At 42.5% G+C, this 12,108-nt stretch overlaps 1 protein-coding gene across 7 annotated transcripts in view; it reads right to left on the bottom strand.

Annotated features, from left to right (window-relative positions):
* CDH10 (cadherin 10) overlaps window positions 1-12,108 on the bottom strand; it is a 396,021-nt gene that overhangs the window by 81,706 nt on the left and 302,207 nt on the right. For 5 of the 7 annotated variants that reach the window (XM_083519283.1, XM_083519282.1, XM_083519285.1 and 2 more), the window contains exon 2: window positions 2,487-2,862. The exons of 1 other annotated variant lie outside the window; for it this stretch is intronic. In XM_083519283.1, the coding sequence (XP_083375409.1) occupies window positions 2,487-2,717 (231 nt within the window). In that variant the 5' untranslated portion in view covers window positions 2,718-2,862. Of the gene's footprint in view, window positions 1-2,486; window positions 2,863-11,859; window positions 11,883-12,108 lie in introns of those variants that run through there. One more of the 7 variants, XM_083519284.1, reaches the window with a different exon arrangement.

Raw genomic sequence — 12,108 nt, 5'->3', positions numbered from 1 at the left:
GGATCAGGCTATAGGAGCATGAAATGTCTTCAAACCTGTTCTTGGATTATTATTATATTTTAAAAAACAATGACTTGTCATTTCTTCCCCTGAAATATCCCTTTGCCAGCATGTATAGAGATTTATCTAGATATTATATAATTAGGTCATCAATATTCTCTGCATAATGCTGGAACCCAGTCCTTCTATTTGATTTCAAATAGGTATTATAAATACTTGTGGAAGTATTTACTGTGGAAATAGTTATTATAAATACTGTGGAAGACAGGAGTGCCTGGCGTGCTCTGGTCCATGGGGTCACGAAGAGTCGGACATGACTAAACAACAACAACAACAACAAGGTATTATAAATATCAAAAGAGTTCCATCCAGAGCTATTTTTCTAGATAAAGATGTGCCAGAGCTTACCATGAACTTCTCCCTTGTTCTCATAGATTGGCAATGGTGCCCACCTGAGAGGTGCTGGAGCTGAGCTCTGGTGAGTTTTGGCTGAAAGAAATCCCTGGTTCCCACAGTCCCAATCTAGTTGTGGAATCCTCTCCTAGATTTCATGATGCCATAATTGTGGCCCTGAGGGCAACTTATGGTTGCTACAAGAAATGCACCCTCATAGGACACACAAGTAACTCACAAGTGTTTGTGTGCATTTCTACTGTGACATTGGAAGTGGTGTCTCTTAGATCTTCCTGACAGCGATATGCAAGAGTCATCTCCAGAATCTAGGGATTTATCCATAGGGAAGATACACACGGCCACTTCTGACATAGAATCACTCATGTATCATCTCTGAGTGTTTCCAAGCATGGATTTTATCTGACTTTCTACTATGGAAGATTACGCACTGACAGGACTTTGGGTAATGTAAGCTACAGGCCTCTCTGCACTTCTAGTGTAGTAGTTTTCTGACTTTCTTCTCCAGCGAACCCTTTCCAGGTTGACTCACCCAATCAGAAATCGCTAAATGTACTGCACAGAAAAACAAGCATATTGCTGAGAATTATGCTCACTGAGATCATAGGAGCGAACTCCTAGGGGCTGAGGTCCCTTCACCCCCCAATAAAATATTTGAGGAGGTTGCCCCCCAAGTTGATGGACATTACCATTTAAATGGTGTGTGTGTTGAGAATTTGGTTTTCTAGCAGCTTTTGGAGTGAACAATTAGTGGGTTGGCAACAAGCCAAGTTAAATGGAGTACATGAGAGAGTCTGCTTGGAGATAAAGGAAGCCTAGCAACAGGTGGTAATTGGCTAAGTTCTTCCTTATAAGCAGAATGACAAAGCAGTTTTCTTGTTGGAACATTGGAGTGTTGAAGTTTGGAAAGAAGTTTGAATCTAGTCTGTGTATACAGTAACTTGTACAAAGCTGTGCTTTACTCTGCTGTACATAAGAAAGCTAACTAAAAAAAAAGTTACTAGTCAAGCAAGTTCTGTTCCTGTTCGTCGTCCTGGAACTGTACGATTTGGCAGCTGGTAGCAAGAGTTTTGGTTGAGATCCATCAACAGTGTGCACACCACGTCAAGTGCTCCGTTATGTCAGTGTACCTGGACCCCCCAATATTTTTTTTCAAGTTGCTACCCCTGAGGGACAATGGCCAGGTCTGTTCAGCCTTAATGTTACTTTGATTTGATTAAGAATGAACCCTACAGCATACCATGTATTTGTTTGTGGCCTGTTCATTGCAGGGTAATCGATAGACAGTATTTATGAAAGTCTGGGTAACTAATTTTCCAAGGAACCCCCACCAGGGCTTTCCTAGTGTATGGCATGTTGTCATAATAGAGTGGTAGGGATGGTGTCAGCTGCTACGCAAACTTTTCACATTGGAGGAAGATTTAATAAATCTAGGTCACATGCAGTTTGGCTATAGGTATTAAATCACTGAAATGGCCACCTACTGCAGCCAGATTTTGTGATACCTAAATGATACTTAGGATAGGGTCCTATAAAACATACTTGGAAAACTATACTACTACACTAGAGCTGCAATTTTCTTTCAAACCAGGCGAAAGTACTTGAGAATAAGGCTTTGTCCTTTTTTAAACCTATGCTTCAACTGAACATAAAACTCTTTCACTCATGAAATTACTAATCCAATTTTTTACTTCATGTTAAACAAAAACTCTGAACAGGTTTGTTAGCAAGGGTCACCTTTTTCAGAGGAAGAGTCAATGTTGGAAGATGAAGGATAGTTTGTGTTCCAGAGGAAGGTGTACAAAGTATAAAAGCTAAGTCATACTCAAAAATGCTGCTTTTTGCGTATAAAAATCAAATAAAAAAATTCAAAAATCACACGATTATTTATCCACATTAGAACATGGGTGTTTCAATCCAATACTCCTGTTTCCAAAGCTTTTGGTTTTATTTTTTTCAACAGAACAAACAAAAGGTCTCTATATATTTGAGAATGGAGTCCTCAAAGATAATTTCCTGCCATTAAATCACTGCAATGCATAAGAAGAATAGGAGAAGATATACATATGGCCTACCTTGCCTACATATTGGTTATCTGAGCCGGTATATTCCTCCAGCAAGAAGAACTGGTTCCACATCCAGCCTCGCTTCTGGCGGTGCAGAGCTTTTCCTTCATTCCCTATTCCACGTGCAGCAAAACTTTTGGGCTGCTGGTCCGTAGTCCTGCTGAATACCATTGCTGTTAAGCAGGGGTGGAGCAGGCACACCCAGAGTAGTACCACCAGCAAGCCTTGTTGTATTATCATGGTTCTCCTCTGCTGACTGTCTTCTCAAGTGCCTTTGGCTGCAAGTTGGATACTTTGCCTTCAACTGAGCTCTAGATATTCTTCAGTGGAACGTGAAGCCAAGCTGTTTATACCAGCTCATCTCTCGTCTGGGCATATCCAAAATCTGAAAAGGAAACAGCAAGAGAGAAAGAGAGAGAGAGTGCAATACAGTTACAGATATATAATTGCAAGCTAAAAATGTTCCCTTTGTTTGCATTAGATTTCACATTGTTCCTGGCAGAATAGCTGTAAAATCTTACAGCAAATTGGTTAGCTCCCCCAAGCATAAAACAAACAGCTGATGTGGCAAGTATAAAGGTTATCTAGAAACTGTCACCTAATCAGAGCTTTGTAAAATATATTCAGCATGAAATGCTCGGGAAAAATGATTTGTGCAGATAAACGTGTTTTCCTCTGCCCCTCACCAACTACCCTTACCTTTAACTTTTGTATTTAAGGTCGTTGAGAACATTCATCATGTAGACTAGGGGATCTGCACCACTGGCACTTACATATTAAATACTGCAGTCTTTACTTGAAATGTTTTCCACCTGATTTGACTTACAAGTAACCCAGTGTTTTATTAATCTTGTTACCAAGAGGCACTTAAAGGCTAATGCAAAGGCCGTTTTCGAAACCACAGAAATGGTGGAATACTAGTTCCTCAGGGTGCTTTAAATGGCAAAAGAGGACATCATATGCATCGGAAGAAATACAACATGACAAGAAGCAAACTTTCTAAGAGAGAGAGTTTCTGGGATGCAAAGTTCCAGCAAAATCCAACGCAGGATACAAAGCCAATGTAAATGGAAGGACTGATGAAATGGAAGGTGGCCTTTGTTTTTTGCCATATTGGATATACAGGGTCAAGCGCTGCATCCCAAAGACATGTCTTTACTTGTTCCTAAAATATTTGTTAGGAAATTGTCAAATTGGAACTCCAATCTGTGCTCTCCTGTCTGTTAACTTCTTTGGCAACACTAGCTCACAATGGCATTAGAATCCCTAAAATGCAACTATCTTTGTTAAAGTCAGACTTAGTGGTCAATCAAACCTTTGGCTATTGTTGGCCTATTGTTGAACTTCTTGTTGTACTATAGATAGGTTCTACGTGAGTATGATATGACATTAATGGATGAACCTAAATTGAGCAGATTCGCTCCACGCCCACCCAGGAGCCCTCCCTAAAAGCTGAAGCTCAACACTTCTCCCCACATCCCTCTGCACCCTTCCGTAACTTTGGTTATATTTGAACTTGCATAGCCCAGCTGGGTAGAGTGTGGTGCTGATAATGCCAAGGTTGCAGGTTCATATATATGAATTTTCTGTTTTACATTTTAGAATATTCATTTAACCAAAATTAAAATATCAATGACTTCCCTTCTCCTTTTATTATTGATTAATATCTCCATTATTACATCCATCAAAACTTATCTACACTCTTGAATTTATCTTAATGCTGCCAACATTTTCAAGTGTACATAGTTTCCCCTCATATATTCAATAAATATTTTCCAATCTTTAAATGTATGTTCTTCTTGTTCTCTTATTCTATATGTTAGGTCTGCAAGCTGCTCATATTCCATCAGTTTGTCACCATTCTTCTTTGGTTGGAACCTTGCTTGTTTTCCATTTTGCGGCTAACAAAACACGGGCCGCAGTAGTGGCATACATAAATAACCTTTTTTGACGCCTGGGAATTTTCGTCTGAATTCTCCCCAACAAAAAGGACTCTGGGTTGTTGTTTTTTGTTTTGTTTTTTGGAAAAGTATACTTTTAAACATTTTTGAAATTTATTATGAATTATTTCCCAATACTCTTTTACCCTTTTACAGGTCTACCACATATGAAAGAATGTACCCTCAGCCACATTGCATCTCCAGCACTTATCTAATTCAGTCTTATACACCTAAGTAAGTCTACTCGGAGTTAAATACCATTGGTACATCATTTTCGGGTAGTTCTCCTTTGAGGAATAACATTCTGTAAACTTCAGATCACTCTTCCAAAGCTTTCCCCAGAGATTAAAATCTATATTACGTCCTATATCTATTGCCCAATGTGTCATAGAGGCTTTGACAAGCTCGTCTTTTGTTTTCCCCAATGTTGAAGGTTTGAACCCCATATGGAACAGCTGCATATTCTTGCCTTATAAGGAGGTTGGACTAGATGATCCTCGGGTTCTCTTCCAACTGTACAACTCTACGACTCTCCCTTCTGATGGTAAAGCCATTTCTCCTTCCTGGGGAGATGATGTTGAAGGCTGGGAGCAAGCCCTCCCCACGTGCATGGGGTGGGATAGCCCCTGCGCCATTGGTTGGTCCTTGGCCACATCATCCTTACGCCGTCCAACCCGGATGGTCCGGGGGTGTGGCACGGGCTTTTTAAACTGTCCGTGGCTGAGGACTCACCCCTGTTTTCTCCCTGCTCAGTCAGTTCTCCCGCCGTCCCTCCCTTAGGTTAGGCTCTTTATTTCTTGACCTTGCTAAAGACCTTGGTTGGTCACCTTGGTTGTCCAAGGGGCCTGGTAGGATTTTTTTCCACTTGGCAAATTGGCACCAGCCATTTGGTTTTTCACCTACCTCATAGCAAATTGTCACAACTTTGTAAGGTTTGGCAGTTAGGTATTGGAGTATTTGGCCGAAGGGGAGGGGAGGTAGTGGCCATCACCTACCCCTCCTAATTCAAGGGTATTCCGCTAAAGGAATCTGGGGGGCATGGTCTCTGTCTGAAGCCCCAGACCGGGGGGGGGGGTCGTGGCACGACCCCTAGCGGTGACCCTGGGGGAGTTCCTAGTTGATGTGCATCAGCAGGGCTCCCCCTACTGGTGGTTAACCCTTCCAAGACTCCTGCAGATGGACAGGAGTCAGATATAGTTGTGTGGTTTCCAATGCCTAAGCCAATACCACTCACATTCTGTAACCAATAAAGCTGTGGCTTTTTTTCACCCATTAACCTAAAATACTGCTTCATGTGTTTTTATTCCACTTCCCGGGTGGGTTTGGGACCTTGCCATGCAAAGGAGGAGTCACAGAAGCTTCTGCATCTCATCCCACTCTCAATGACATACCTGGGAGTACACAGGGCCAGAATTTAATATAGAGTTATCTGAGCTGGATTAAATTTAGAGCATCAAGCAAATACTCTCCAAAGGAATCCACTTTAACACCCCCTTCTGAATCAGATGAGGGAGCTATGCCCATTATTACAGTACTTCAAAAAAAGAAAAGAAAAAAAAATAATGAGGCTTGCCTTGACCGATTAACAATGTATACGCTTTGCAAATCGTTTTGTTCCCTAGAAATGAATTAGCAATCAGTAGACTCTGTAATTCTAAGTGCAAAGCCCTGACCTTTATCACTTTATATCTACACAGAGTATTAGTTAGAAATTACTGCTGTTGTGTTGTTGTTTTTTAATGGTTTTGTGTTTTCCTGACAAACTCACACTTGAATTTTCAATAGAATGTTTTGCAATGAGTTTAGTACTATAACCAAACCATGACAACCACTTTGCCTGCTTTGATCATCATATTTTTAGAGCAGTGTTTGTGAACCAAGGGGGAAGCTAAGCCCAGAGAGAGGGCATACGAAAATCTTGCAGGGGGTGAGTGTTCCTCCCAGAAAGTATAAGTACAGTGATACCTTGGTTCTCAAACTTAATCTGTTCCAGAGGTCCGTTCCAAAACCAAAGCATTCCAAGACCAAGATGCGCTTTCCCACAGAAAGTAATGCAAAATGGATTCATCGATTCCAGACTTTTAAAAACTACCCCTAAAACAGTAATTTAACATGAATTTTACTATCTAACGGGACCATTGATCCATAAAATGAAAGCAATAAACCACAGTCACACAATCAATCAATCAATCAATCAATCAGTAGCTGAACTGGGTTCCATGGTAAAAAAAAGAGAGCTGCTAAAACAAAAAGGCAAAATAAATAGCAAAAACAGACTCAAAAGTTTTGCGCTCAAAAGCAGAGCACGTTTGGCTTCTGAAAACAGTTCGCAAACTGAAACACTTACTTCTGGGTCTGCAGTGTTTGGGTTCCAAGCTGTTTGAGTACCAAGGCGTTTGAGAACCAAGGTACCACTGAATAAAATTAAAGTCACAATTTTTCAATCCATTTGAAAATTCAGATGAAGTAATCTGGGGAGCCAGGTTTGAAGAGTGGGGGTTATGTTAGCAAAAGGAGGCATGGGTTTAAAAGTTTGAGAAGCAGTGTTTTAGACAAATCAGAGGACATGCAATAGTAAGCTGGAAATCCACCTGAAAGAAATAAGAAAGGTGCACATCAACCTGAGACAACTTCACCCTTCCTGAAGTTCCAGGAACTCTTCTTCCTGGATCCAGTTTTGGACTACGACCTGTGCAACCAGAGTTCAAAAATGCACTCAGCTCACTGGGTGACCTCAGCCTCATTTATTGTGGGAATAAATGGGGAGGAGTATCATGTATGCCAGGGACACGGGTGGTGCTGTGGGTTAAACCACAGAGCCTAGGGCTTGCCGATCAGAAGGTTGGCGATTCGAATCCCCACGACAGGGTGAGCTTCCGTTGCTCAGTCCCTGCTCCCGCCAACCTAGCAGTTCGAAAGCAAAAAGTACAAGCAGTTAAACAGGTACTGCTCCAGCGGGAAGGTAAACAGCATTTCTGTGTGCTGCTCTGGTTTGCCAGAAGCGGCTTAGTCATGCTGGCCACATGACCTGGAAGCTGTACGCCAGCTCCCTCGGCCGGTAAAGTGAGATGAGCACCGCAACCCCAGAGTCATCTGTGACTGGACCTAATGGTCAGGGGTCCCTTTATCTTTACATTTGCCATGTATGCCACCTCAAGGTCCTTGACAGAAAAGTGGGATATCGTGATCTAAAAAGTAGGGGTAGCAGCTCCCAGTCTTGCATAAAGGTAAAGGTAAACGGACCCCTGACCATTAGGTCCAGTTGTGACCGACTCTGGGGTTGCGCGCTCATCTTGCTCTATAGGCCAAGGGAGCCGGCGTTTGTCTGCAGACAGCTTCCGGGTCATGTGGCCAGCATGACTAAGCTGCTTCTGGCGAACCAGAGCAGCGCACGGAAACACTGTTTACCTTCCCGCCGGAGTGGTCCCTATTTATCTATTTGCATTTTGACGTGCTTTCAAACTAGCATTAAATTCTGGTTGGTGTAGCTTCAGCTGTGGTTATTAAAATAAACCAGAGTAGCTCTCAGAGTATTCAGTCACTCTCTTTCACACACAACACACACACACACACACACACACACACACACACACACACAAATACACACAGGCGTTTACAAATTACTCCCATTTTTTTATCTGCATGTGACTTAAAGAATGAACTACAAATTAGGAAGCTTCAGGTCTTGCATCAGCATAGGTGGCTTTGAACAAGGCACCCTCATTCAACTGAATGGTTGTAAGAATTGCTGGGGCAATTAAGAGAAAAGTGTTTCAAATATTCTAAAAAAGCAATGGAGAACCTTTGAACTACAACTCTGTTGAGCCCTGACCACTGGCCATACTGGCTGGGGCTAATGGGATTTGGAGTCAACAGCCTCTGGATTGCCACAGCTTTCCCACCCCTATTCTAATGCATGGGATAAATGCTAAGCATGGTTGTGCTGCTATGATGCATACTGGACTGAATTCATGTTAACTGTACCCTTTTACTTCTTACCCAACTCATCTGTTGATTAAATACAGAAGTTGAGCTTCATGCATCATCTGAAAGTGACAGGGATATTCACACCAAAACTACTGAAAACAATGTGCATTTTTGCATAGGCCAGAACTTGCAGCAATGAGTCATTCAGCTTAACGTTGAATTGTAAACGATTTGTCGCCTTGTATAACGTGCATTTTTTAGGGAATCAACTGAGCTGTCTTCTCTCAAAGAAGATGCCTGTAGACCATATCTAATGAGTATAACAGCTTGAATGACACAGATTGGAATCCAAAATACTATGCCAGTTACAAGTTGTTACATTTCCCCTGAAGTCAAAATTACTTGATATATGGGGGGGGGGGCTATGTGCCCATAAAAATGTGTGTGCGCGCACACACACATATACAGCTCTAATGCAGGCTATAAAAAAGGCAAAGGATCCCTGGATGGTTAAGTCCAGTCAAAGGCGACTATGGGGTTGAGGCACACATTTCGCTTTAGGCTGAGGGAGACGGTGTTTGTCCACAGACAGCTTTCCGGGTCATATGGCCAGCATGACTAAACCGCTTCTGGCACAATGGAACACTGACGGAAACCAGAGCACACAGAAATGCCATTTACCTTCCTGCCACAGCGATACCTATTTATTGCACTGATGTGCTTTTGAACTGATAGGCTGGCAGGAGTTGAGACAGAGCAATGGGAGCTCACCCCATCGCACAGATTTGAACCACTGATCTTCTTATCAGCAAGCCCAAGAGGCTCAGTGGTTTAGACCAGTGTTCCCCAACCTTGGGCCTCCAGCTGTTTTTGGACTACAATTCCCATCATCCTTGACCACTGGTCTTGCTAGCGAGGGATGATGGGAGTTGTAGTCCAAAAACAGCTGGAGGCCCAAGGTTGGGGAACACTGGTTTAGACCACAGTGCCACCCACTCCTTACCATGCCTGACTAATATATTGGGCTGCAGTCCTAACAGCCCATGTGGGACAGAGCCAAAGAGATGCCCAGCAGATTGTATCCGCTCTTCCCTGGCACCCTCCAGAACTTGGCACCCTGGCGCCCCACGCCACTGGCCTCTATGGGTAAGATGCCCCTGGGTAGCGATAAAGCAGGATATCAAATCCAAACTACTACTCCTCCTCCTCCTCCTCCTCTTCTTCTTCTTCTTCGCCATGCTGACTGGGGATGATGGGAACTGGAGTCCAACAACATTTGGAAGGCTACAGGTTCCTCGTCCCTATATCAGTGATTAAATTTATTATATTGTCCTGCAACTAATTTTGTTCTCTCTAAAGGTTATCACCAATGGTCATGCATCCTTCATTACAGAACATTATCCATAAAATACCTGTAGCTCACAGCCATGGTGTGAATCTTATTACAGGCGTGGTACTAATGCTGTTGATAGATAAGCTTTGGACCGAAATAACTCACTGTGGTCTTCCTAGTAATCTTGCGAGAAAAAATGGGTTTGCCAACCATGCCCTTGCTTTTTCTGTAGGGATATTATTGAGAAATTTACATTGGGGAAAACAAAGGCTCTTTGGTTTCAGATAACCATTATGGTACATCACTAAATTATAAAGTGTGATGAAACATTTATGTTGCCCAAAACAGATGTAAATTGTTAAGTACCGTATTTTTTGCACCATAACACTCACTTTTTTCCTCCTAGAAAGTAAGGGGAAATGTCTGTGCGTGTTATGGAGGAAATGCCTATGGGTGGCATGCCTACAGATTTTCCTCCTCTAAAAACTATGTGTGTTTTATGGCTGGATGCGTGTTATAGAGCGAAAAATACGGTATAATGGTTTAATTCACACAGAAATGAAAAATGTATACAAATTAATGAAGGTTTAAAATGGAAAATGGGTAAATGTGGATTTCTGAAGGGTTGCTAACAATGGAGTTTTTCCAACGTTGTTTTCTAAAGGACTCTGAGCTCCTTAATTGGTTAATGATTAACTAACTGTTCTCTGGTAGCTAACATGTGAGGGTTGTAACCTGGGATCATATGAGAGGTATTGAGCCACAATCTTCATTTTAAAAGGAGTTGCCTTGAGTCTTTGTCTTCCAAACTCAATAAAGTGAACATGCAGATACAGTTGTCTCTCTAAATGCTACAGGGAGAACAATGCAAGGAAATGGTTGCTCTCCTGAAGGGAGAGCAAACAACCCGGAGGCTGGAAAGTAGGCTGGAGAGAAAGAGAGGGGCCTTTGCTTATAAATTCTTTTGGATTATTTCATATTTGTAAGATGCCGAGCCTGTGCTGGACAGCACATGACATTGTATAGGTATTGTAATAATAATAAGGGTTGCTCGTGCGTAAGTTGCCGCCACTCCTGGCTAGGTTGCCTGGTTAAACCTTTTCTGTCTGGACAGCCCTTCACTTTGTGGCTGTTTCAGTCGCTAACAGAATCCGTCAGTGGGCATTTCTTAAACCTTTTCCAGCATAAAAGGTGTTTGACGCCAAGTCTCCTCCTACTCTCCCTGCACGGAAGCCTTCTGCGCAGGGAGGGTGTGGGTAGTGGAGGACCCGTGCTCTCCTCGCTGGTCTCCGGCAAGGAATCCTGGAGCCCTCTCGCCGATTCCCCCATCTGCCCCCCTTTATCCCTGGTGTTACGCTGATTTCCTTCCCCAGCTGATGAGCTGCCTCTCTCCCTGCTGGGCCCTTCTCCAGCATCACTTGGGAGCCTTGCCTCCGCCTCTGGCTCCGATGTCAGTTCCCTGACAGGTATTTTTGATGTTTTAATTCTGTTTTAAAGAAAGTTCTATCAGAAAGTTTAAAGAATATTTCCATGGGCCTGGGCAATGTTTCATTTCCAAAGGAGTCCGTTCTTATGCTTCCAGTTGCTTCAAACGGCAATATTCAATCTGCAGCATAAATGAAACAATATAGGGATTTTTAGTCAAACTATCATGCCAGAGAGCATACATAGTCAGACATATATGCCCCTATACATCAAGGACAATTTGTTCATGGAAACAAGACTCCCATGTGTGGATCATTTGTCTGGGAAAATGACATCCAGCGATCTGAGAACCGCAAGCACATTCTATCAGAGAGATGGTCTCTGCTGTCATTTCTGACAACGTCCATCACTCATCGTGAAATGAGGGGGAGCCAATTCTAGGTACCCTCTCTCCTGGTCCTGCCAAGTGATAATCAGCTCTGTTCAAGATGACAGCAGCATTGAAGATCCTCGTCTGCATCATCAACAAACGCACAATCTCCTGCTGCTCATGGAGATCTTTGGAGGAAGTTTTCATGTGGCACAAAGATTCTGCTTCAGGAAAACATTTCCCTGACAGGTGGTGTACAAATAGATGCACACTTGGCTTTATTGCTCAAAGTTCAGTATGTGGCAATAAGGACTGCCCACTATATCTATAGCTTTTTTTAAAAAACAGCAACAACAGATTAATCAAATGGAGCACTTTTTGGACTACCAGTGTGAGAGGGATACACTTTACACAGGTCTGTTTCTTCGCTCCTAGCTTCATAGGCATATATATTCTACTTTCCGCACTTTCCCATTTGATGTCGAAGTGTTGTTAAATTTCTCTGGGGAAATAATTCTTGGATGTTAGCAGTTGTTATTGAATTTCCTTCTTGTTAAATTAGGTCAGTGGAATGAAAGCTTGGATGGAATTTGTCGAAGTTACAAAACTAGCTAATGCACATGGAGATGGCAGGCA

The sequence above is a fragment of the Podarcis liolepis genome, assembly GCF_965112155.1.
Source record: "Podarcis liolepis genome assembly, chromosome: 8".
Taxonomy (NCBI): domain Eukaryota; kingdom Metazoa; phylum Chordata; class Lepidosauria; order Squamata; family Lacertidae; genus Podarcis; species Podarcis liolepis.
This window is presented reverse-complemented; position numbering and strand designations above follow the sequence as displayed.